The sequence below is a fragment of the Condylura cristata genome, unplaced genomic scaffold, assembly GCF_000260355.1.
Source record: "Condylura cristata isolate star-nosed mole 26May11 unplaced genomic scaffold, ConCri1.0 scaffold00032, whole genome shotgun sequence".
In the NCBI taxonomy this organism is placed as follows: domain Eukaryota; kingdom Metazoa; phylum Chordata; class Mammalia; order Eulipotyphla; family Talpidae; genus Condylura; species Condylura cristata.
This window is the reverse complement of record NW_004567133.1, coordinates 10,227,400-10,254,679: the sequence shown is the minus strand read 5'-3', so window position 1 is coordinate 10,254,679 and position 27,280 is coordinate 10,227,400. Positions and strand designations below refer to the sequence as shown.

Below are 27,280 nucleotides of genomic sequence, written 5' to 3'. Positions count from 1 at the left end.
CTACAATTCTTCCTTTATTTCTGGTTTCTTCTCCGCTCTTGGAGGCCCCTTTGGGTTCTCCGCCTCCGCCTCCTTCTCCTCGGCAGCTGCTTCCTGATGCCCAGCTGTCTCCACCAGCTTCGTTACCTTCTCCGGCTCAGGCAACTTCTTTTCAGGTAGCTGCTTCTTCATGAAAGATACCTCCTCTTCCTCTTCCTCTACCAGTACTTCCTCTTCTATCCCTTCGATAGACAATAGCTATTTAAGAAGGGAGGGGTAGAGGGAAGAAGGAGAATGATGAAATTGAAAGACAAAAAAGGTGTGATGATCGTGATTGTGTTGGCCAAGCTCACCCCCTCTGAAGTGCCCAGAGAGACCCAGTCTTACAGGGATTCTCCTCCAGGCAAACATTCTTTTGGTCTTGGGTGTGGAAGTGCCCAACTCTGCTTTTGCCCTTGTGCCAGGAGGACTTGTGGAAACCACCTTTCTTACACTCAGCATTACAGGTAGATCTAATGCGAGGTGCCTGGATGGTCATGTGAGCCAGGCCCAGTTAATAAGACCCTTGTCCAAGACACTTGCTGGTGTTATTAGGAAGAAGGTACTTTCTTTCTAAGTTGGGAGGATGTTGATTTAGAGCTTGGGGCAAACTTTGAACTCCCACAGGGAAATAACTGGGAATGAAGCCAGCATATATAAAATGGATGTGGAGAGATAGAAAACAACTTGGAACTTCTGGATCCACCCAGACCTGATCTTCTACCAGTTTTTTTTTTTTATTATTACAAAGTTTTTTTTTACATCATTTTGCACATTTTTTTTTCCATCTCCTCGATTGTAATCCCCGCGGGTTTCCCATCACCAAATCACCCCTGTGCCACCACCATAGTCCCGTGCATTTTCCCCCCTTCCCCTCCCCCCGTTTTTGATCCCATTCCCCACTCCACCCCCACAGTCTCTGGTATATGGTTGTTCATTATTTTTGTTATTTTCTCGCCTGGTCCATTATACTCCTGCTATGAGTGAAACCATCTGGTATTTTTCTTTCTCTTTCTGGCTTATCTCACTAAGCATGATCTTTTCCAGCTCCATCCAAGTTGCTGCAAAAGACAGGTGTTTCTCTTTTTTGGTTGCTGAGTAATATTCCATTGTATATATGTACCACATCTTTCTAATCCAGTCATCTACTTTTGGGCATTTGGGCTGCTTCCATGTTTTTCCAATTGTAAATAAAGCAGCAGTCTTCTAGCAGTTTTATGGGGTGAATTTTCATTGTTGCTTGAGCCAAGGAGTAATATTTCTGAAATTAGAACTTAAAGTGTCCTGACCCGTACATTTGGCACCTTTAAGCAGGTGGCATCATTGTGTGAAAGGGTTTATGAAGAGAATGATGCTTGTCCATCCACTAGGAGAATAATTCCAGAGGGCAGGAGCCTACGACAGCATCTGGTTACAACCATGGACCCAGACCCAGGGAAGCAGCCACAGAGCTAGGTAAGGCCTCAAAGCCTCTCCCCGTCCCAATTTGTCTAAACGTCTGCCATTTATACTTCCTGGTAGTGATGCCCTTGGAATAAAGTCACCCAAACTGGTGGATGTCCATCTGTCCACAGCTCTCTCCAGATTATGAGGCTCTTGGAACAGTCATTCCCAGTCTTTCTGAGTTATTGGTGATTCAATCCAGGTTACCATTTCGCCTTACCTCATCTTCCTCCTCAATCCTGGTCTTGACTTGACTTTCCAGAAAGTCAGAAAAGCCTTTCAGGGTGTGTTCTCCCTTGTATGGTACAGCCTAGGAAGAAAACAGAACAGGATCAAAATGCAGCCTCTTGCGCACAACACTCAGGAATTGCAATAGGTAAATCCAGGGTCAAATTCCTAGCAACTTGTGTATGGTAAGTAGGAGTTAACCTCTCTCAACTTCCATTACCATGGTTAAGATAAATATAGAAATGCTTCCACCATGAGGCTGTGATCTAACAATTCAGAACACGGACTATGGAAGCCCTTCCAGGCGCCAGCCTTGGCTCACCAAGGACTGGTTACTTCAACTTTCTGTGAATCAGTTTCCTTATCATGAATAGCACCTACCCATCTTGTTATAAGGATCGAACGAGTTGTTAGATGAAAAATACTTAACCCAGTTTCCCTGGCTCATGCTGAACACTATGCATTGGCTACTACTATATCATCATCATTACAGGAAAAACTATTTTACAAAGCATCTGTACATAGTTGTGCTTTTCCTCTTTCAGCCTTTAAGCTGATTAGGAAAGGACTACTGCCCACTGGTTGTCTAAACTTCTCTTCAGATACATGAGCACAGAAGATCTGTGCCAGCCCCTCCCTCTCAACCCAGCAGCTTCATCTCTCCCTTGACTTCCCCACATGCATCTTCTGTGCAGGAGGATGGCATCTCCTTTGCAGTGTTTTGGTCACCCTTCCACCCACCTCCTTGCTCACGTTATACTTCCTACCTAGAGTTCACAACCCTTCTTGTAACCTGACTTAAACTCCTGCTGCCCTATCAAGATCCAATCTGCCTGGAGACTTCAGTCATACCTGCCTTTTGGAGTGACCCCTCCAATTCCAACTGTGCCTCAAGATGGGCCCAAGTCATGACGACTTCTCCCCCACACCCATCCACAATTTTCCTGGGAGCAGGGATCTGGGTTTGCCCCTCTCTGATTGCCACTCTTCATGTGTCAAAATGGCACGGGGGTGTGTGTTTCCTGAACACTATTGATGTTCGAGGTCTATAATTCCCAGTGTAAAAGCTACTGATTATCTTTATCATGCTTTCTGTCTTCATCTGATAGCAACCTAGCCCAAGAACTCAGGTGGAGATACCCTCTCTTTATTCCACAAAACCTGGCTGGAGCTCAGCCCCAAATACTATAGGGAACTACGTAAGCTGCATCCGATCACATGAACTTGGCCACAATGATTGGGTCAGAAGTGAGCAACTGACCTAAACTGGACACCACTGGTGCAAGTTTTGGGACATTTTAAGAAATGAATCAAAAATATCCTTTAACTTGAAAACAAAAGAAAAATAGAGGCTGGAGCTGAGAATGAAGCTGCTTTGGTAGGAAGCAATCTGAAGATAGGGAGGAACTGAGTTTGTGATGATAACGTAACATTTTCAAGTATGTGTCTTCCCCTCCCCCCAAAGCCCCTCACTTGTTGAGAGTCAGTAGGGAAAAGCTGGAAGAAGGGGTATCGGTCCAGGTACATCAACTGAATGTCGTTGGCTGTGATGTCGATCTTGGCGATGGTGACTGTGGAGTGGTTTTGATACTTTGTGCCCATCTCCTCCCAGAGGGGGAACAGTGCCCTGCACTTCTTAGACCAGGGTGCATCTGGAAAAGAAGGGCTGATGCTTAGGCATGAAGACTGTAAAAGCAAGTGCTCCCCCATAAACACCATCATTGTGCTCTACTCAAAAAGCTCTTTCACTTTGCAAGTCATACTTCCTCTTTCTTTTAGTAGTAAGCTAGGATACCTTACATTTCAAGCATAATACCTTGTCATTATAAAGTAATGTAGCAAAGTATTAACTCAGTTCCTTCCCAGTCACTAACACTTAACTTACTGGGATATTTTCTTTTACGTCTTCTCTTTAATATAGTTTTCCACTACACTTGAAGAAAACCATCAAGAAAAATTGTTGATGTACGGTGATTCCACACTCTTCCAGAAAGAGTAGTTGTGTCTATGTGTATGCATAAGAATTTTCCAACAGTAACTAAGTCACCTAGTTAATTAAGCAGAGGAAGTTGCATGCAAAGACAGCTTTGACTGTGACCATTATACCACATTGCCTTTCAGCCCATTGGCGGGGAATGGACCCAAGAACTGAATGTGCCGAGAACTGGAAAGGAGGTTGTGGCAAGCAAAACTACCCTTGGACAGGGGGCACCAGGCTTCCTTGCGAACAGTTCTTTGAAACTTGAGTTTGGCTGAGGCTCCTGGTGGTCTGGGAGAGATCTGGGACTAGCTCCAACACAGAAGAAACTGGACCTTGTCTGCTTTCATTCCATTAAAGTTTCTGACTCTGTAAGAATGGCCTCAAAGATCCCAACACCCCACATTTGGATGCCATCCTTCCATTTACAAACCAATGCCTCCTATCCACCCCCTCAGCCCTCCTGCAGCCTGATGGGCCCTGGGTTAGAACAGAAGGGGGCTAATGGTCTTCTCCCTAGGAGGCCAATCTGCCAGTCATGCTCCCCAGAAAATGAGTATGCTTTCTCCTTTTACAAGAACAAAATGGGAATTTTCCTAACCCTGGGTGTGAGGTAAGTGCAGAAAGTCTGTCCTGAGCCTCTCATGGCTATTCAACCATGCAGATCTTAAACATCCCACCCTGTGGATAAGAGTCCATTTCAGGGAGATTTAAAAAGGTTGCATGATGCAATCCAGCCCTTATTTCACCCTCCAGGAAGTGATGGCATCAAGGTTCATTTTGAACTTTTTGCCTTGCAACTCAGAGAAACCTGGGATAAAAAGCCACCAGTCTGAGACAGGGCTCCCTGATCAATATCATGGGGAAATCCACTGGAGATATTTGAGGAAGATATGACAGCACACTCATTGTGAAGGCTCAGTCAAGGGTAAATCCTGCCTGTTAAAGAAAACTTCCATGTCCTACTTCTCTGTGCTTCATGGCCAGGGAGAGAATGCCCCTGCTTTGAGTCCCAAGTCAGGAACAGTGGGTTAGGTCATGGTTCCTAGTAGAGCACTGGAAATATCAATAATTCTAACAATAGGAATAATAGCAGCAATAATAGCTGTCACTCCCCAGGTGATTACCATACACCCAGCACTGTGCTCATTAATTTCCCTGCCTGGTTTCAGCTTACTCCTACTGGCCCTTGGCCACACAGACTCAGGTGGATGAGATCTGGGCCATTTGGTAAATCACAAGGAGGCAGAAGCAGGATAATTTCGCTCAGTAGTTCCCACCAGAGGTGCCCGACTCAGGCAGTGAGGTTCCAATTTGGGTTCTAGCACTTAGGAGCTGTGTGACTTTGGAAAAGTGTCCTCCCATCCCCGACACTCCTGGAGACATTCTGTTAAGTGCGAACAGTAATAGCTGCTTTCAGATGTATGTGATGGGATTAATGACATCATGTCCACGTGGCCCACCTGGGAGACCCAGGCAATCAATGAGGATGATGATTTTGTTACGATACACCGTCCCAGGCTTGGGGTGTGGTTGGCCAACCCCCGACCCAGGATTCAACTTTGGGGGACAGCAGCATTGTTGGTGGCAGCATCTGTATGCAAACTCTTTGGCTGTATGAAGACCATCCTTGCACAGACCTTTGATAGGTCTTGGATGTCCGGGCGCCCAAGAAAACAGGCACAGCATTTGCAGTATCAGGGCCCATGAAGATACTTACAGAACATCACAAATACGTCCCTGTCCTTATCAAAGACGACTAGGTTGAAGTTCTTCCCCACAAGCTGCTTAACTGGACTCTGGTCCCAATGTTTTGGAATCTCTTCGCTGGACCGATGTTTCTAGGAAGCACAGGAAAGTGATAGTCTCGGGGGAAGGGGATCCGCAGGGGTGCTCCTTGCCCTGACTGCAAAAAACAGGAAACTTTTTCTTGTTCTTCCCTAAGACTGGAAGAAAAGTCACAAGAGTTTGAAGTGCTGAGATGCAATCTCAGGCTTTCCTGGATTGTCCACCCTTGGAACTGGGAGCAGAGGGTAAAAGGGGAGACAGGGCTCCCAGCTGGGCAGGAGTCCAGCACTCTGGTCCAGCTTGGCACATTTGGCTAGTCTGATAACCCTTTTGTTCAGGCAGGAGGTTAGAGAACGAGTGACCAGGCCACCTGTTCAAATAGGGCTTTTGAGCATCTTGGCACAAGATTCAATTTCTCAGTTTGGTCAGAGGCTGGGCAACCGATGGTCCAGTTCCCTTGTCGTGTCCCAATTTCCCTGTTCAAACAGGCAACTCACCTCTCACCAGCTCAAAATTTCTTTTATCCCCTAAGCTGGTTCAAGGGGATTGAAGCCCATGTAAAAAGGCAAGGGATTGTAGCATTGTGCTGCTGTCACAGGGGCTGTCATCTCTAAAGAGTGACCGAACAGTAGGTGGCTGGGATGACACAGACACAATTATGGGAGAAGACAGACCAGGATGTTGATGCTACCATCCCTAGAAAGGGAGACAGAATCGGGGTGGGAAGCAAATCAGCAATGAGGAGCGCAAGTCCTCAGAAAATAGATGTAAGATGACTGAGCAAGCACTAAGTAGGAGCAGGTGACCGGAAGTCCAAAGGAAGGGGAGCCAAAGGAACTGGGATTTTTGAGGGAAGAGGAGAAGAAAAGACTTGAAAATGGGAGGGAGAACAGCACCCTCGCCAGTTGACCCTACATAATACTGTGAGGTGAGAAAAAAACAGCTCTCACTGGAGAAAGCTGCAGGGGAGTGATATCCGTGGGGAAATAGACAGAAGGTAAGGTCACCGTATATTCCAGTTTTCCCAGAGTTCCAAGTTATTCCTGTTGTTCTGGATAGTTTTAAAGAATGCCCACATTATTCTCAACAGTGTTCCAGTATGGAAAATGTACAATTAGTTGCCTAACTTGGCAGGTAGTTGAGGAAATACCTGAGGCTAAACAAACAGCATGTGACAGGTGATCTTTCTGCAGCCGCTCCCTTTCTGCAAATAGACTCTTCTAACCTCATGCAACCAGAAAACCTTCAAATCCTTTAAGATTATTCTCTGTTGCTCGATTTGTTCCATTCCACCCCCACTGTCCCCCAAAACAAGCATCTAGCCTTGGGCCAAGTGACTATTTCACATTAGAATCTTCGAGGAGAATCAGAGCTTCATTTCAGAGGATGTTAGTCCTGGGAGTGATTGTATTTCAATTGGAAATCCCCACAAAGGAATTCTTTAACTTCAAGAATAATCAATTAATGGTTGAAAACTAATGTTACCACAACAAAAAGAAAAAAAAAAACCAGGCAGGGGGAAGAATAGTGAAATTATAGGGTCAGGACAAGTCAAGGGTTGACCAGTGTCTAGTCATGAGGGTGCAGTATTTCCCCTCATTGCATCATGGGTTGACCTTTACTCTGTGCTCCCGCTCAGATACTCAAAGTCAAGGGAAACAGGCAGAAAAGGATGATGGGGAGGTCCTAGATACACCTTGTTCCAGAAGAAACTTACCTTGGCTCTTCTGTTCAGGTAATTATTGCTGAATTTCTTGAGGTTTTCATAAGTTATCTCATCAGAAGGCATTTTGTACCTCCCATCAGAGCTTAAGTTTAGGATTTGGACAGAAGGGATGTTAACCTCTGTGACCCGGAAGTATTCAAAGACACGCCCATTTCTGGGTTCATCTGCATCGATGAGGATGAAGAGGATCTGTGGAATCAAAGGAAAACTGTCTCTGTGGATCCTTTACTGAGGGAGGGGGTCTTTGGGAAGGCCATGGGAAGGGCCCAGTGGCACAGGAATATCAGAGTCTGGGCGCACCTTTGCAAGACTTCACAGAGGCTCCCTGTGGTGGGGGGCACATAGAAGAATCCACCTGCAGCCTGGTTTCCCCTCTCTTGTGGAGACCACCCACAAAATCCGAGGAACTCAGGAGGTGTGGAGCTCTCATCCTGGGGAAAACAGTGACTTCCCCTCTTTGAGCTTCAATTTCCTTTTTTGTAAAGTAGTGATGGTAATAGTACCCACCTCCTAGGATTATTGTGAGAAAGAAAAAGAACTGTGCAAACAAAGGCTTGATTCAGGGACTGGCAGGCACAAATACTCCATCCAGGTCGAAATTGATCTCTATCCTAAATTATGCTGTCAAGAAAACTCATTTTCTCATTCAGTTAATAAATATTTGTGGAGTGTCTCCTATGGCTAAACACTGGGGATACGAGTCTGCCCAAAGCAGACAATATCTGTGGTCTCATGGAGTTTATGTTAGTGAAGAGAGAACTAATGAGTAGCTAATAATTTCAGATAAAGAAAGCAAATTAGACTGCTAGATAGGCCCAGCGATAGATTGATGGTACAGGTGGCTGAGGCAAGGATTCAGAATTAGGTGGGTAGGTCAGGAGAAGGAGTATCTGAGGACATATCATTTTAGCTAGGATGTAAGTCAGAGAATGTTGATTTGGGCAGTGGAAACTGTTGATGCAGAGGCCTTGGGGTGGGGGGTCAGTAACGTAGAGCTGTGCACATCAGTATTCAGAACCCTAGTGCAATAGGTTGGGAGGCTAGAGTGTGTGCAACCGTGCTAAAAGCATAGGACCCAACATGCCTGGCTCTCCCACCAGAAATGATGCTATTTCTACTCCAGTGGAGTTGAGAGGAGTCCTCCAGAGGTCACGGAAGGGGTTTTGGATTTGGGGATGTGCACAGGGCTCTTGCCATGAATGAATTCACCCTCCATCTGCCCTCTCCTCCCCACCCCGCTCCCACTTCTGCTGTCTGCTTTGGAGGAAGCAGAAGGTTGTTGCATAACTGATCACTTTTGTGAGGTCAAGAAATAGAAGGAAAGGCCAGTGTGACTTGATCCCATGAAAGAGAGTTGTGAAATGTCAGAGATGAGGTAAAAGCACCAAGAATGAATGTGGGGTTCATCTAAGGAGCACGGAAGGCCATTGAAGGGCAGTCAGCCAGAGTGTGATCACTTGAAAAAGTTGTTTTGGTCATAGAGAAGGAGTGGCAGCCTGCAGTGTCGTTGCATTGGTAACAGGTATTCTTGAGTCATTCATGTGTCAAAATATGAAGAATGCTACTATGTGCTAGACACACTTGTAGGTGCTGGGGAAGATGTGAAAAGCAAAGGAAAAGTCAGCCTTGTATACTTTAACAAATACAGGTTAGCAGTGAATAAGATAGAGGGTGTGAGGGTCAACGAAACATTCGTTCAACTGTTTATCATTGCTCTCAAATAGATTAGTCAGTGAATGGCTAGCTAACTGTGTGAAGGTGATCAGAACCTCATCATGCAATATAGGGCAACATCAATTCCACCTAGGTTAAAGTGCTAATGAGAAAAAAAAATCTGTAAAAAAAAGAATAGCTAAGTACTGACTGGCTAGATGAAAGAAAAGGAACTAATCAAGTCCTCATCAACTTAATTACATCAACAATCTCAAAACTTAAAATGGACTAAACCAAGAAATATATTTAAGGTATTTCTGCTACTGGAACCACCTTCTTGGAAAGTAATGAGGTCAGATACAGCCTGGTTATTCAATATATTTATGCCCTAAGTTTATGCCCTCTGAGTTTGAGTGTCAGGAATTTTGTTTCCATTGATTTTAAGAATAATTTTCCTTGAAAGAAAAAACAAAGACTGTTATTTTAATGTTCTCCTTATAAAAATAAAGAGAAAGATTTATTAACTAGCTTCTATAGTTCAGTAGGTGGTAACTATATACAAAATAATTATAGTATTTAAGGAAATGGATTTGTTTCTAATCATGACAAGTACAGCAATACTAAGAAGCACAATCCCTTCCATTTGTTCAGTGTTTTATATGCCATGAAATGTCTCCAATTCTTACCACAACTCTGCACTTTACACTTGCAACTCGAGACGGTAGTGAAGAAACTCAGCAAGACAAAAATCTCTTGAAAGAGGAGACTGAACCCAGGACTGCATGAGACTAACACTAGAATCTCAGCAATGACATTCAGATGATCCACTTCTTCATACCTGCAGGGTTTGCCTGTTCCCTGGAGTGGCCTCTCCTCCTCCTCACTTCCAGGCCAACCCCCCATCCCAACTCCCCGGCCACATGGTCACTATTTAATCTTAGCAAACCTTGGTCCATCCAAAATAGCATTATGTTCCCATGTGGACTTACCAAGAAGAGGGAAGGAGCAGCATAGGTTTGGTAAGAAAGGGAGACCAGTAGAAGGAAGGGGGATGGTGTAAAATTAAATAGTAAATGACATATAACATTGAAACAAAACCAGGGAAATCGCTAAACAAGTGAATATGAAAATCCTTTCTGGCTTAATTTAAAAGCAGCAGGGCAGGTGAGTGAAATGCTGTCAGGGCCGACAGGTCTTGGAGTCTTAGCCTGAGAGCCCAAAAGAGCAATGGAATCTTTCACAAACCTTGTTTTGAAATTCCTTTGATGCCAGCTTATAATGCTGCATGATCATTCCAAATGACTCTGAGGTTTTGGAGGCGAAGAGCAGCATGTGATTTAGGATGTGCAACTCATAGATCAGATCCTTATTCTGCAATTACAAAGACAAGTCATCCTGTGCATTCTGTTCCCTGGGACCCGACTACCCTTTTGCCACTGACCTCAGAGTTGTATTCAATCACCAAATCGGTGAGTTGCTGTTTGATGACTTGATGGAGGATGTTTTTGTTGTTGCTGTCATTAATGAGCTCTTGGCGGTTCACAATTTTCCCCTTGGACAAAAGAGACACAGAGGAGGGCAGTAGCTTCCATGATGTATACACTTAATAAATATAAATAGCACAATTTTCCCCGAGGATAAAAGGGAAATACTATCGTGACAGGGTGATCCATGGTCTAGGTACTTAATAAATATGGATGGCTGGGCCGAATCGCCTGTGGGTATAATATGGGTATGTGGAAGCCATGAAAATCTGTAATCTGCAAACAGGGTGTGTAATTGACAGCCCTAGCTGCCTTGCTCTGAAATTCATCACCGTATCTATGCTGATGTCGAGTAGGTTTCTACCTACTGCTCACAAAGGGTGACCGACTGTGTCCGGGGTACTGGGCTGGTGAGCTGATCTGATGACAGTCTTGAGAAGACCTCTGTCATCCAGGACTTTTCATCCAAACTTCCTTCCAAAGGGTCCTCACGTGTGCTCTGATGACTCTGAAGCTCCCTCATCCGGGTCTCCTTTATAGACACTTTCCCTAACAAAACTTCACTTGCCTAATCCTGCTTGATGATTGCATCACACCTGAGCCAAGACAGGGAATGATAAAATTCTCTGTAACCCAGGAGCCCAGCTTGGGGTTGGGAGAGCAGCAGCAAACACCTAATTTCTCTCTGCTCCATCTCCCCCTTTCCAGCTGCATCACCCCCACTCTTTAGTTTGCTTCCCTGGACCTTGTGAACAGTCTCATCACAGTCTTCCAACTCCTCCTTTGGTTAGGCTCCAATCCATTTCCACACTTCACCAGAATGATGTTGTTAAAACACAAACCTGACCTTGTTATTCTCTTGCTTAAACACTTCATAACCCCTGCTGTCCTCTAGATAAAGTGCAAACTCTCTCCTGGGAAGACCATAGTCTAATTGAGACACTCGCTGTATGTGTTCTAAGTAGGTTACTGCGTGAACTCAATCTTCACAATATCTCATTGAGCTATGTACTATCATCACCCTCCCCCCCACTTCACAGTTGAGAAAATTGAGCTGCAGAGAAATGAGGGACTTGGAAAGATGGAGAGATGGAGGCAGTGTCTCAACCTAGGCAGTCTGACTGTTTTAATGATCATCCATGCCTGCAATCGTTAAGACACACAGCTCTTATGACTGCATTTTCCAAGTTTCCTATTTGGCTTTTGATTTTGTGATGGGTTTATGCTGCATAACATTTACATTTTTGTGTGGTTCAAATTTATCAGTATTTCACTTCACAACTGCTGGGCTTTCTATCATGTTTATCCAGGGGCTTTTCCCATGCTAAGCTTAGCCTGCAAACCCTCCAGTGGTTTCTTCCAGACTTTTCATGATTTCATTCTGAGGGATTCAGCTTTAGTTTAGTTCTCCAACTAGCTACCCATATAGCTCAACTCTAGTCACAGGATAATAAAATATCATCTTTATCATCCACTACATTTCCATCTGTATTTTAATATATATCTGAACTCTAGGTTGTCCCATTCAAAACTACAAAGCAGGCCATTTTATTCTCCCATTTCAAACTTTTCAATAACTTTATGAGCCTAAATAAACACGTAGTGGTTAAAAATCCCTGAAAGCCAAACAGATCTCATGCTACTCCTCTGATCTGCATGGCCTCTGAACCTGTCCACAAACACTTATGGTTGTGGTAAAGATTTGGCTTTGTGTCTTGGAGGGAGTAAGGCAGCTCTAGGAACCAGACCGACATTGTTCAATGGAACTTTCTGTATTGCTAGAAATGTTCTGTACTTGACCAGTCCGTTCCAGCAGCCACAGACTGCAGGTAGCTGTTCAGCATTTGAAGTGTGACCAGTTTATTGGAGAACTAAAATGTTAGCTTACAAACACACAGTTGCATGCACCACGGGCTGCCATATTGGGCAGCTCAGACCTAGATCCTGTGTGGAATCTAGAATAGAAGGCAGACAATGAAAGGCCTTCTGAAGTTCATTAATGATTTGAGTCTAAAAATTGAACCATGAAGGAAAGAAAGTGGAAAGGAAGAGGGAAAGGACTATCAAATCTGAACTTGGGGAAGATTTCTCTTTAGAGGGTGACAAACAGTGTGGAAGACAGTTGGGTGGCTCTTGCCAGAGGCTGTTGAAGATGATGGTCACTGGGTTTAGTTCAGCAGCATTAGAGAGAGATGGAGCGGTTTAGGGGCTTTGGGATATAAAATCAATAGAATTGAGATGCTGGGCTGGCTAGGACAGGGTACTGTTAGATTGGTGTCTACATGTTCTGGGTCTGTGAAATTAGATGGGACAGCTGGTGGCAACATTCACTGAGAGAGAGAAGACACTGGAAGAGGATTTTGGAGGGAGGTTATGAGTTTAGGCTTAGCCATACCAAGACAGCTGGTGATAGATATACAGTTCTGGAAAATTTTAATTCATAGGTGTGTGGATGATAATTGCCATTGAAGGGCAAGTCAGGAAGCATGGGCCACAAGGAAAGACAGACGAAAAGACTGAGACTTAATGAATGCCATGAACTGGCAAAGGAAAGGAGGAAGACCTTACAAAGGAGAGTGCCCAGGAACGCCAGAGAAACTAAAGAAGGCTAATTGCAGACTAGTTCATGATTTCAATGCCATGAAGCTCCCATGTGGCAAAGCCAAAATTTGTACCCCAATCTATAAATAATATATGTAGCTCATTGTTTTGAACTAGAGAGCTCTTTGTTGCAATAGGATCAAAGTCTTACCTTTTTGAACACCAGAACACTGTCCAGCGTGACGTGGAAATGCCCCAGGGTATTGCGAATTGATATCACCCCAAATGTTAGCTCTGGAAAGTCTTTAATCACATCATAGAACAATGTTGCTACTTCTTCCTCTAAGTCCTGTTTGGGAACACATGTTTGTTAAGGTTTTGGTAGCAACTAAATTCCTGGCTTATTTAAGGGGATGGTGGAAATGGTGACTATCTCATCTCACCCTTTCCACATTCTGGAGTGGCCTAAATCCCTTTTCAAGCATGTTTTCTACCCAGCATGCTTGTCTGGATCTAAGAGCAAGATGGGCAAAGCCACATACACTAGCTGAATGAATCGATAAACTTGATCTTGTCTAGCTATTAGAGTCTGCTCTCCTAAGACAGGGTGGAGACTTTTTTTTTAAGGCTGCTTTTGTTTGTTTGTTTGTTTGTTTTTTAAAGATTTATTTATTTATTTATGTATACAGAACTGGGGTACAGGTCAGAGGTGCAGGGATGGTGAGAGGATTCACCAGAGACAGAGCGGGGAGCAGAACAGTCAGATCAATGAAGTACACTGCTGAGGGGAGCAGCAGGTGGATCAGGAGAGGTCTGCCGCGCCGTGTGGGCCACCTCCGGGACCGGGGATTGAATTGGCACTGAGGAGGCTGCAGCCAGCTTGCAGTGCTGAGTCCTAACCCGCTACACCACCAGGGAGGGCCCTGGGTGGGGCCTCTTTAACATTCATTCTTTAATTGCTTTCTGATGAGGCAATTGATGAGATCCTGTTTGGGACCAATTATGAACTTTGGACAAACTATGGCTGTGCGTGAAAGGCAACTGAGGTTGTAAACACTGTCAAAAAGTGGGTGGGAGAGAAAAAGGACATGCTCTTCCCATTTTACATATATGTAAGGCCACAGTTATGACCTCCAGTGGAAGAAGGGGAAGGGATATCATGCTTCAGGAAACTAGTTAAGACATATAAGAACTAATTCTCCAAAAGCAACACAATTTGTGTATTAACCAGTGACGTTCTAAATGGATCTTCCTCCCAAATTAACTATACGGCTCAAAACCAATCCAAGAAATGTATTCATCTCTTCTCTCTGTCCATTCCTGTCCACCTTTTTAGTTAGCCTATTACTTCAGCTCCCCTGTTCTTCCACCCTTTAAGTCTTTGGATTTATCAGCAACGCAAACCCCAGCTCATTGGATAAGGAATAATGAGCATGAAATTAACCCAAGTAGGTGACCTCTTTTTAGCCCATTCTTCTCCCAGATACAAGTCTTGCAAGTCAAATGCCTCCTCCCACTTCTTGACCCCAGTACCTGAAAGAAGCCAATGATGACCAAGGGCCTGGATTTCACAAAATCTTTCACCTGTTGGGTATTATTGAACAAAAATGCTTTCCGGCTAATCTGTCTTCTCAACCAAACGACCAAGGCAGTAGATTCAACCACTCCTGGAGAGAGATATAGTTAAATGGTTCCCACAGAAGTTTTCTTTTGAACAGGAGCAAGATCTGTCTTGAAAGCCAAGGTCAGTTCCTCCACCGGCCCCTCCTACTCCCACCCTCATGTTCTAAAACATGAACATTAATGGGGCAACTAAACTTTAATGAGAGCTTATCAAGGACCAGCACTGTGCTTCATGTTGGCAAGTATCACGTCCCCACAAGAACTCCATGGGATAGTTATTCTTACTCTCCCCATTATGCAAAAGAGGAAAATGAGGTTCAATTTACTGATGGCTATTCTATGAGCCAACCTGGGAATCAAACCCTGGAGGGAGCGTGCCCAGAGTCTTATCTTTTCTCCAAAGTGACAGGAAGACAGATTTGTTATTTTTTTAATATAAATAAATAAAATGTAGATTAAAAACTAGCTAACTCTGTGACCTTGGGAAAATTCCATTATCTCTCTGAGTCTCCAATTCTTCAGCTGACACATAAATGTCTACTAGGGTCATAGATCCTGACATCCATTTCTCAACTCTCACGTGGGAGGTGCCAAATGCATTTAAAAAATCTTAACTTCTAAAATTGGAACACATATACCATATCTGGAACAACATAACAGTGAGCCAAATGTGTGCAAGTTTACACAGATGGACATGTGTTTGCTAGGATCGTTAATTTCGCATGATAGCAAGTAATGTAGTATATGTACATGGCTGTAGAATAGCCGGGAAGATGTAACATGAGTTTGTGAATCACGCAGGGCCTATTGTGAAGAGCTACGGATTACATGGAAAGGACTATGTTCCTTTACTCATTCATTCCATCACTCATTCATGCATTTGACAACTGCACCTTGAGTGCGTGTTATCGAGTGCTATGTGTGGTCCTGGGCACACTGATGAGCAGGAATAAAGACATTGCCACTCTTTTGTGGCTCTCGTTTCTGTTGAGCACAGTTGTCAAATATTTACACAAACAAGAATATAATTAACATTAAAGTATGTATCTTTAAGCAAGTTCTATGAGCCAGTAGCAAAGATACATGACCTGGGCTATGAAGACAAGCAAAGAAAGCTTCCTGGAGGAAATCACTTGTGAACTGAAAGCTGAAGGATGGTTTTTAGGAGACAATGAGGGAAGGGAAAGTCTTCAAGCAAAGTCCCTGCAATGCGACAGCTTGCTGCATGGGCTTGGGGAAGGGACACTGAGTTGCAAAATCACAGGACTCTACTTTCAGTATCTACTTATATTTCCCAAGAACCTTAGGCCATCTTAAAAAACATGACATTAAGTGCATTTCTTACAGAAAGGTGCACAAATGACAATGTACAGTGACTTTCCACAAAATGCACATACTTAAGTAACTACACCTAGATCAAGAAACACAAGTGACCAGCGCCTCAGAAGTGTCTCTGGTCCCCTCCCAGTTGTTAACCCGCCCCCACTTCTCACCCATCTTCTAACTTCTCGCAATGTGCAGTGGACTGCCCGCTCTTGAACTTGTGTGTGTCTTCTAGCCGGGCTTCATCCTGTGTGGGACCAACATCCAGCCATGATGTGGACTTCTAGATTCAGTCTCCCATGTGAATGTGCCACAATCGCCATAACCATTCTCTGTTGATGGGCTTCTGGGTTGCTTCCAGCTTGGGGCTGTTGAGAATTAATTCCTGTGGCTGTCTTTGGGGTCACATTGGACCACTTCACTTTGGGCCCATGCCCAGGAACCGAAGTTCTGGTCCTATGGGACACTGTGCTCAGCGCTAATGGACACAGGTTAGGTCATTTTAAAAACCGCAGTGAATCAGGCCTTTCGAGGTTCAAAGGATGAGGATGTGGTGGCCTCAAGGTGAAAGTGTGGCTGGTCTATCCTGTCAGCAGAGAGAGCTGGGTGTGGCTAACTTCTGAGCATGATGCTCCAGGACTAATCTTCCAGGGGCAACCAAAGCTCATGGACACGGAACCAAAAAGATGGGAGAAGGAAGCTACCTGGACCGCATTCAAAGGCAAGGGAAGCTCGGTCGTTTGAAATGAACCTTCTCGGCTTGGGCTGATTTGTCGTTACCAATGACCCTCTGCCAAACCCACATTCCTATGACGCCACCCCCATAACCCCCAATTCCCCAACCAGTAGAATTCAACTCTATGAGTCTCCCAATGTGATACTTAAAATGTGATACTAGTCCACTTCCCCAGCCTTTTGGGGGAGGTGTATCTGCGTCTTGGGGTGCTTACCTCCTGGTGATGAGAGTCTCAACATTCAAGTTTCTATTTCCCCCAACCTTGAAGTAGACCTTTGACATTTATATGCGTTTGGAAGATGAGACCCTGATTTCTTAGTGTAAAAGGGGCCAGGAAGGGGTGCTCCATGCCACCCTCAGACCACGACCCTGCCACCCACTGCAGACACCTCCTGGGTTCCAGCTCCCAGGCTGAGCGTCTATTTTCAGTGTCCTGAGCCATTTTTTCTAGAAGAAACAGGCACAGATGCAAAACGCTTTGTAGGTTTTTGTCCGAAACAATTATATTGTCAGTGCCCTAAAGAGAAAAGGTTTAAAGACTCCGAAAATATAAAGGTGAACGAGTTCCCCTGGAGCAGCTGAATTCTGTCTGGCTCTTCCGGACCTTTGCTTGGCCCTTACCTCCACCGCTGTCTTCTGTCCTTGCCGTGGTCACCCCCATCCTCTGGTACATAAAGCTTTGACATCCACCAGCCGCTCCCCTTGCATCCTCGGCTCTTCAAGGTCATCTCCTCCTGCTTGTTCAGTTCTCACTTTGGTCTTTTCTTACTCCCCGCCCCCTCCGCCCCAACCCCCTACCCCATGACCTGCTGTCTCTTTCTGACATTGTGCTGTTTGGCTAAGTAGCTCCAGTAGTGTATGGCTCATAAAAGTGCTCAAGAAATAATTACAGGATGAATGAATGCGGTGACTGAAACGTTAGATAAGCTGGCTTGAAGGAACTTGCTCTTGGGTGGCCTTCTCTGGGATATCCATGAGCCATTTGCTCCTCTGGCCCCCATGGCACTGAATGGATCTGAACTTGGCAAATCATTTGTTCCTGTGTGCCTGGAGATCAAGCAGGCCAAGGTTCTGCTGGGCAGGTGGCTCCCAACCCCTGGCATTTGGCTCTGAGCCAGAGGACACGGTGAAACCCAGGTGTGAGCATTATGTCAATGATTGACTGTGGCCAAGACTCTGTTGCGTATTCCCAGGCACACGTTGTGAATGCATCATTAATTGTGGCCCTGGAGGCAACCTATACCCTGTCTTCCTGGGAGATGGCCAAGGTGAAGCCTCCCACCATCAATCCTTGGAGATTAGACGAGAAGGTGGATGGGACTCACCCAGCCTGACTCCGAAGGCAGTTTTCATGAAAGTCCCAGTGCAGAAGACAAAGCAAAGCGCCCCTGTTAGCTCAGGGACGCCCTGTCCACTCGCAAGAACTGACACTTTTCCTTCTGTTTGGGCAATGAGAAATGAGAAGCCTGGCTCAGACTCCCCTAGCTCGTCCTAGTGTTCAATGCCAGAACTGGCCCCTCCTGTATCCCCCCTTCCTTCCCTGGCAGGAGGGGGATACTGAGGAAGAAGCATGGGCGAGTTCAGCAGAGACAGGCCTGGCTTCCCTGCTGTGGGCCCTTGGACTTCCAGGCCATTTGATTTAAAAAACGCTATTGATATCCTCCATGTTCTAGGCACTGGACCAGGGTCTGAAAATTCATGGTTCAATAACAAAAATTAATGGTTTAATATCACTAATAGCTATGGCTGCCATTTACTGGGTACAGTACACTGTAGAGCAGGGGTGAGTCAGTCAAGACTGTGGCCACTTCCACCCGCTAATCGGTTTTATGCAGAACATGGCTCACACTGTCGAGTTCCACAGCCACAACAGAGAGGGTCTGGCCTGCAAATCCTGAACTATGTATCATCTTGTCTTTGCTAGAGAATGTCTGTGACTCCCACAGCTTAGGAGGTTTGAGGAAGTGGTCCCGCCACTCTGTGCCTCAATTTTTCACCTATCAAAGCACCTCTGATGTGGGGGCGTGGGGGGGCGAGGGGGGTTTGTGACATATGAGCAGGGACCAGAATAGAGCCTAGCACATGGCAAAGGCCTTTCAGAGTTATTTCCTCTTCCCAGTAACTCTAGGAGGCAAGTGTGCTCACCACCCCATTTCACAGATGAGAAGTTTGAAATCTGACAGGGGCAGTGATGGTTCTTTGGGCACACGGTGAGGACTTGGAGTCAGGGTGTCTGCCAGGAGGGCCCAGGAGGGCCCAGGAGCAGAAGCGAGATCCACAGAGCACAGGGAACAGGTGCAATCCCGGAGGTGAGGGCCTCGTGCAGGAAACACCGGGCCTGTGAGGCCACAGAAGAGGGCAGGCATCTTGACCCAGTCAACCAAGGGGGACTCCCTGGAGGCTGTGATGAGGAAGCAGGCTGCCTGGTGAGAAGGGCCCAGGCGGTATTGTTACCTTGTTGCCTCTAAGTGGAGACAGTCTCCTGTCCATCAGGAGCGGAGGCTGGAGAGCCTGAGCCAGGAGACTGAGCCAGTCTGTGAGCATACCGTCTCTCGGTTTTCCCTGATTGCCCTCAAAGCCAACACACTACAAAGGACTCCCCTCCAGGAGAGTGGGTTACCACTGCTGAGGGTGTGACTCAGTATCCCCAGGGAGCACCAGTTCTCTGTTCCCTATCTCACTGCTCCTGACCCCTGTCCACATTTCTTCTCTCAATCCCTCCCACCAGTTGTCTGGCACGCAGCACTCAGACCTTTCATATAACCTGCCTGGGTGATTTCCAGTACCTTCCTCTGCAAATCTGGTCCATGAGTCTCTTGCCCCCTTGTGTCCATTCTGAGAACTGCAGGAAAGTTCTGAAAACCCAGAAGGGTTTTTCTACCTCCACCCCAACCAACTCAGCCGGCAATTCAGCCCTGGCTCAAACAGATTTTATCCCAAGCTTTCTAAATTCCAGGACATGAAAGGCAGTCTCAGTTGCCTCGGAGTCAATCACTGAACACCCGGGAACATCAAGCACAATCGGGACTCTGGTGGGCTCTGCCTTTTTCAATTTTATTCTGTTCATCCATTAGGTCTACATTTATGCATTCATAGATTTAAGGTTTTTAAGATTAGGAAACATTCTCCATAACATGAAGGGGCTTGACAGATGGCAAGTTATCCATGAGAGGGTGCTGAAGGAGTGCAGGAATGAGCTAGTGAATGAAAAGGAGGTTGATAGAAGCAAAGCGTTTGCAGTCACCTTTCCCAAACCTGTCGTGTTCCAGCATTTCCCATCTCCCTATTGTCCAACCTATGCTTTATGGTCCCTATAATCATTCTGGAACCCTGGAAAAATTAAAGTAGAAGACTGGAATAGGGTGCGGGGGCTCATTTTCTGGTCCCTGGTTGTGTGTAAACCCTGCACCTTGCCCATGTTTAGAGTCTACCAGCTGAGAAGAAAGCCCTGGTGTCTAAATTTTCCTAAGTACCTGTCATCTTTTCTTTAGGGATACAGGACAGGGCCATAGTTCTCAGCCTTTCAGCTGGTGGCAATTATAGTCACTGGCATGAAAATGCAGGGATGGTCACCACCTCCTGGCCAGAGGCTCCGCCACCCTCCATGGCCCCCCTCCACCTACTGACCCCAACTTCTGGCCACACAGAGGAAACTTCAGGTGGCTCAGAGGCCCTGGACGGAGATGGAGCCACCAACTGGAAGGAGCTGGGCTCTTGAAAGACTGTTGGGAGCAGAGCTCCATCTCTAGCTCTGGCTGCCATCTGGGCTTTGCAAGAGCAAGAAATGAATGTAATCCTGAGTCTCGGAAATGCTGGTGTTTACAATCAGGTGATGTCCCCTGGGTTCACACACGAGCACCGTTACCTGTGCAGCTGATGGGCTCCAATCTGTTGCCCTCAAAAAACAGCTTCAGATCGGGGGCCTTCTTAACCTCAAACTCCTTCTGAAGATCTGTCTCAACTGTGATGTCCACTTTGCCAAAGCCGAGCCCATTCTTGCCTTTGCCCATGATCTCCATGGCTTTGCCCAGCTCCTCAGCCATGTTCCTCGATTGCTTTGAGGATGGGTTGTCTAAAAGAGCCAACAGGAAGAGAAAGAATTTGCTAGCGTCTCCCCTCGCCCCATCTCCTGAGGAGGTGGCGTGGAGTGGCCAGCTCAGCTCAGGGGCCTTTCTGATGCCCTTTGAACTGTGACGGGGAGGGGCCCATGGCTTAGGAAAATGATCAGCCTGGGAGACCGACATCCTCAAGTGGGTCAGTGACAGTGGTAACACCACCATTTTGGAAACTCATTTCTCTAAGCGCTGGTTCATTGTGGGTAAGATGGGAAAGTCACAGAGACCACGCACAGAGCTGTCAGAATCATAGAGGGTATATGTAGAAATCAGGTGGACAGCGATTACTATTTTCTAAGAGCTTTCCATGGATTAAGTTATTTAATTCTCTAGAACCACTCTGGGGGAGTGTTGTTCATATTACCTCAATTGTCTAGATGACGAAACTACTGCACAAGGAAATGACCTTTTATCCCCCAAACTCTTGGGGCAGAAAGAAGCACGTAATGTGTTTTATGTTGCTGCTATTATTATTACTGTACATTTCCCTGGTCAGAAGATAGGAAAGGGAGAGCGCACAGAAGAGAGACTGTGAGGCCTCGAGCGCCATCTGGTGGAACGTTTGGTGACTAACAGGTCAAACCGGGACGCTCAGGTTGCCTTATAGAGTAATAGGGGAGGCTCTCAAGGAAGGGAGGGCAGGTGTGAGAAGATGGAGAGTGTGGAGAAGCCATGATGGATGCTCCCCTATCTCCCTCAGGACCACCCACCTTGGGAAAGCACGTAAAATGTTATGAGAAAAAGATTGTTCTGTCCCTTTCCCCATTGCAGTGCCGCTTGGGGTTCTGGGTATGAGTAGGAGAGCCCTCTTCTGTAAACAGCCTCAGAGAGTTGGCTCTTCATTCTGGTAGCAGGAGAAGACTTCCCAGTCCAAAGAGGAGGGGACTAAAAGGCACTCAAGTGTGCCTTCCTTCCTCCAGATAACACTGTGAGTTTGTGGGCCCCTCAACTGACCACCCCAGTGCCTGCTGGGGTGACTGATGCTCTTAAAGCCAAAGAACTGGATATTTGATCTTTTTCAAGCCCTCCATCCATCTTGGGTGCTTGGAGGAAAGTGTACATCACCTCCATTGCTGTGGGGAAATTCCAAGCCCTGCAGAGAGTTTCTGTAAGGCAAATCCAGAAGGCTGAGCCTGGACAGCTGGACCCCGCCACTCCCGGCCACTCAGCACACCTCTGCCGGTGAGGGAGCCCAGAGGTGAATCATTTTCATTAAATTCCCAGTCAATGGATGGGAAGAGGACTTGTTGCCTCCCTGTCCACTGTCTGCTTTATCTCCTTCATCACCGTCGATACCCCCATCCATCACCTCCTGCAAGTGCTGGCCCATTGCTGGCTCCTCTGGCTTTCTTGTGGGTCTGGCCATGCCTGGCTCAGAGGTGCAAGTTGACACACTGTCCATCTGAGTTTCTAGGTTGAGAAGCTCAGAAACAGATGTGCTTGGACTGCTTGTCCCAATGGGGCTTCTGGAGCTTTTCCATAATATCCCGAAGTCAAAGTGGGAGAAAGAGGTTGTGGGAACCAGAATGTTGAGAACTGAGAGCTGTATAGACAGGATCTGACAATAATAATATTGAGGAGCCAGCCAGCCAGCCACCCACCCACCCATTTGTTCATCCATCCATCCATCCATCCATCCAATCATCCATCCAATCATCCATCTAACCAATCATTTATCCATCTGTCCATCCATCCAACCAACCTATCATTCACCCATTAATCCATCCATCCATCCACCCATCCATCCATCCATGCATCCATCCATCTATCCAATCATTTGTCCATCCATCCATCCATCCATCCATCCATCCATCCATCCATCCATCCATCCATCCGTTGGATCATCCATCCATCTGTCCATCTGTCCAATCATCCATCCACCCATCCATCCAATCTGTTTTAGGATTCTCCATGTGCATTTAACAATAAATTGACCAACGGTTTATTAATAAACTCTCTCATTGGAGAGGACAGAAAATTTAAAACTAAATAAACAAAGTAGAATATATGCCTTCCTCCCTTAGATACTCAGTGCTATGGGGGGTAAAAGAATTGCTAGTTAGGAGTGTCAGGGAGGGTAGCAGCCTCACTGAGGAGCAACATTTTAATAATGACTGAAGGAGACGAGGGAGCCGTGTGTGATTAGCTGGAGGGAGTGCATTCTGGGCAGAGGAACTGTAAGTGCACGGGCCCTGAGGTGGGGCTCTGGGTGACATGTGTGGGGCACAGGCCACCGGCCAGGTCTGAGCAGAGTGAGTCAGGGCGGAGATAAGATGGTGTCAGGCTTTGTGGGTCACCGAGTAATTGACCTTTCCTCAGGGGGCTGTGTAGGGTCCAGGGCAGAATTAGATGAAAAGTGTTTGGCTCACTGGGTTGCTGAGAATGGTGTGGGGCTGGACCACAGAGGGCAAGCCCTGCCTGCAGGGAGACCCACTGGAGGCCACCGCGGAGGTCCAGGTGAGACCCTGAGTGGTGGTGGTAAGGGGTGAAGCATGGCAGAGTCTTGAGAGATTTTGTAGAAGAGTTGACTGACTGTGTGAATAGATTGGATGTGGAGAATGGGCGAAAGAGGGCGTTAAGCCTGATGCTGAGATTTTGACTGGAGCAACCGAGAGGATGCTTGTTGGTGTAATGGTGATGACGGCCATGACTGGAATGGCAACACTTACTGAGCACTCACTCTGCTGAGCCCTTCGCTAAATGTCACCTGCGTATTCTGATGATAAGTTCTCTACTGTTATGGGTGAGGCACAGCAAACACGCATAAGTAGAGGCTCAGTGGCGGGACACCCAGGAAGTGGCTGAGATTCGGCACCAAGGCTGCCCCAAGATCGACGTCCCAGGTCCCTAGCTGACTGCCCACGTAAGCGGGGCTGAAAAATCTCCCTTTTTCCTGGAGGGGAGAGATGGGGCTGCATCGCCCATCTCTGTTCTGCCCCATTAGGGCAGAATCTGTAGCATTAAATCCACTCTTAATGATTCACAGTCCCCCTTTCTGTCTTTTTACAATTTCCAAGTTGGTTTTACCCCTGGCGTCTGGATCACTGGATTGTGAGTCTGTACAGGTGAAGTGAGTGTCTGTTCTCTCTCGGCATTCGGGGACTGTGTTCTACAGGAAATGCCACTTGGGTCAGAGCAGGGAGGCAATTCACTGCTGTTGGCAGAACAGTGTCCAGTGGACTGTGGGTGAGCAGGGAGCCCTTCCCGGGAGGCCAGGAGCGCCTATGGGTGCAGCCTTCCTCAGCTCCAGTGCACCACCCTAGATCACTGTCTGTGCATGCAATGAACTTGAATTCCATAGATAGTCTCTTCACACAGAGTTATGGTCTCACACAGCATTGTGACCCAGGAGAGGTGTTTTTAAGCTCTGTGCCTGTTTCCTCATCTGCAGACTGGAGATGCAGCCAGGTCCTCACCTTAGGATGAGCTCACTTCGTGACATAAGGTGAGCCAAGCTCTCGCACAGAAGTGCCAAGAAACACGGGCCATTCTGAGGATGTACGTGGCGTCCTCCTATAACTGGGTTCTCTCTGGGAAGGGAGGGTCCCTTGGAGATATCGGGGTCCTCAGCAGATCTTCTAGTTCTTGGGGAAAGGAAAGCAAGGGTGACCCACACCTAGTCACCCCAAGACCTGAGTAAGTGGTGGGACTCACATGCTTATGTGCCTTTGGGGGTGAGCACAGAGCCTGGGTCATGTTAGAATAGGCAGCGACTCTGCCTGGTGTTAGACCTGTTAATACCCAATGGACTGAGAGTCAGTGTCTGCCTGGGTTTTTAGCAGAGAACCCCAGATTCCTCTTCTGAGCAGCTGCTGTGAGTCGGGGGAGGTGGTGGGAGGGACTAGGTGGGAATGGCGGGACTGGAGATCAAGCTTCCAACACAGGGGACTGAAGTCGGCCTCTCTTCACAGTGTTTCTCGGCAGGGGACATCTGACCGTGTTTGGGGACACCTTTGGCCTTCACGACTGGACTGCTGCTGAGCAGAGGCCAGGGGTCCCGCTAGTCATCCTCCAGTGCACAGCACAACTGCCCTTCCTTATGCCACGAAAACCACCCACCACCTTGTCAGTAGGGCCGAGGATGAGAGACCCGGCTGTAGACCAAGTTCCAGGTGGAGCATGGAGAAGTATTCTGAGATCAATCCTCCCCCCATTCCACAGGGTCCTTTAGAGCTAAGAGGAATGTGCCGCCGGTAGGGACTTCAGCGTGCTGGTCTGTCCCCTCACTCCCCAGGGGCCAGTTAACAGATTTCTCTCTCACTGTCAAGACTTACAAGGTCCCAGTGTTAGCAGCTTACTTCTGTTCTCTCTTAACAACTCAGCATTAAGCACCCAGACACCTCCCTACCTCAGGGCCTTTGCACTCACCCTCCATTTTTCCCTAAATTGCTGCCCACCAGGCTTCATGTCTGTGCTGACTTGTGCCCTTTCGAAAAAGCCTTCAAGTTCTCCCCTATAAAATCTCACCCCACCTCTACCCTCCCTTGAACTCCCTTACTCTCCTCATCTGCTTTTCTCCCTCATACTTTGAACCAGAGCCATCTTCCATTTTTTAACTAATTTATCTGTTTTTCCTGAGTCTCCCTTTTCAGGACGTAAGTTCCAAGAAGCAGGGAGGTCTATCTGTTTTCATTCCTACTCAGTACCTATAACATATCTGGTACATGACAAGTATTCAATACATATTTAATGAATGAATCTCCCAGTTATCAGCACAGTTTGTAAGATGAATTGGACACCAGTATTGGTGTCACACCTGATCTCCAATCCAGGCTTCATCTCTTACCAGTTGTGTGACTGCAGGCAAGTCATCAATCTTTCTGAGACTTATTTCCCTTGTATGTAAAATGGAGCCATGAGGCCAAGCCAGTGCCTGGAGTCATCCACCTCCTCCCCCCTCCTCTTCCTCATCACCACCATTGTTGTCATCATAACCATCACCATCTCCGTCCATGTCACCGTCACATCTAGCCTGCTCCCAGGGAAAATTCTTGCTCCCTTCTCCACTTTAGGGCCAACAAAATGATCCTAAAGATAACTGATTAATTTCATTTGACTGCTTCTTGCTGACCACCACTATCCCTTTTCCTTGTCTCATTTGAGAACATTATGGGCCACAGGATATCTCATTTCCTTCCTTCATTCCTTCACTCATTCAACACCTCTGCAGCCTACAAGGCTCCAGCCGATGTCAGGTGTGAGAGAGCACCTGATGACTACAACTTGTCCCCTGCCCCCCATGGAAGTTTTAAAGAGATTTTAATGCAGTCCAAAAAATTCTATGAGAAGGAGGGTACAGAAGCTATGTGATCACACAGGTGGCTCTCCTAGCTAGGCTGGGGAGTGGGGGGTGAAGGTGGATAGAGCCTCCAGACCATGAACTTCAACCACCCGATACAGACAAAGATTGCAAGAACAGTGCAGGCAGAGAGAACTGTAAGTGCAAAGGCCCTGGGGCCTGGGTCGGTGAAGGCAGATTCTAAGTAGAGACATTATGGCCATGTGAAGGAGTTTGGTTATTAAGAGAATCTTTGAGGGTCTTTCCCCAGGAAGATTTGCATTTTAGGAACAAAATCACATAGTACATCGTAACGACAGCCCTGGAAGAACTCCCTGGTGCCATAGCACTTCAGCTGGGCTGTTATGGGAGCTGACTAAGGTACCGCAGGGCCGGGGGAAGTGGGGAAGTGGAGATGGCAGAGGCTTTCAGAGGTGGGGCCAGTAAGACTTGGAAGTCTTCCAAGACTTGCAAGACAATTAAGACCGGTGACAAATCAGAGCTAAGAACAGAGAGTAGTCAAGACTGACCTTGAGATTTCTGAATGTGACATTGGGTGGGTAGCCATGATCTCAGTTAAGGATGATGTGATCTCAGTTAACCTAGAAGGTTGTCAGGAGCAAATCAAAGATGCAGAGGTCTGTTTTGTGTATACGTGACACTTGTGATGTGAAAGGGGCCATCTGGAAGGACAGATATGCCTTGCCACTGGCTCTCAAGCCAGCTCAGAGGAGAGAGGAGGATTGGATAGAAGCTGAGATACAAGGAGTATCCCGGGGGACAATACTGGCAAGCTCCCTCTTGTGGAGTCCATTTACCCCTGGGGAAAAGCTATTGAATGTTCTCCCCAAGTGATTAGTTTTTCCAAAGATAATTTGGGAGGCTGCCGGTCTTTGAAAACTCACTTTGATTTCGACAGTGTATTGGAAGGGCTTTAAATGATTTTGATCGAACTTTATGCAAATTACTTTCACCTTGGCATTCTTGTCTGGAAATTAAGGTGGGTGAATGTCCATGTTGTCTTTGAAAAGATGTTGGCGATGTTGCCCAGTATTTAGCCATAAAGAAAGTCCCCTGGCCCTCTGAAGCAAGGAGGTAGCCCTCAGCCCAGCTGGCCCGCCGCCCCGGTGTGGGGGACACTCACGGAAAAGCACCATGAGGAAGCGGGTCTGGTTCAGCATCTGGGTCAGGCCGGCCGCTGTCAGCACCATCAGGTTGCCCTCCACCACAATGTGCAGGGGCCGGGGGAGGTGGACAGTGGCTTCCTCGATGTCCAGCTCTGGAGACCCATGGACGGCCGACATACAGGAGGCCACCAGCAGCAGTGTCCCCCTGAATGGCTCCAT

The 27,280-nt window shown here is 46.8% G+C and overlaps 1 protein-coding gene across 1 annotated transcript; it reads right to left on the bottom strand.

Moving 5' to 3' along the window:
* On the bottom strand, positions 1-27,280 carry PDILT (protein disulfide isomerase-like, testis expressed). The gene is made up of 11 exons (XM_004691734.1): positions 27,079-27,280; positions 20,407-20,613; positions 14,393-14,526; positions 13,071-13,208; positions 10,276-10,386; positions 10,080-10,205; positions 7,173-7,370; positions 5,388-5,508; positions 3,163-3,341; positions 1,682-1,771; positions 1-237 (listed from the first exon to the last, which is right to left on the bottom strand). Exons 1-11 carry the CDS (start codon positions 27,278-27,280, stop codon positions 1-3), a joined length of 1,743 nt encoding a protein of 580 aa, XP_004691791.1.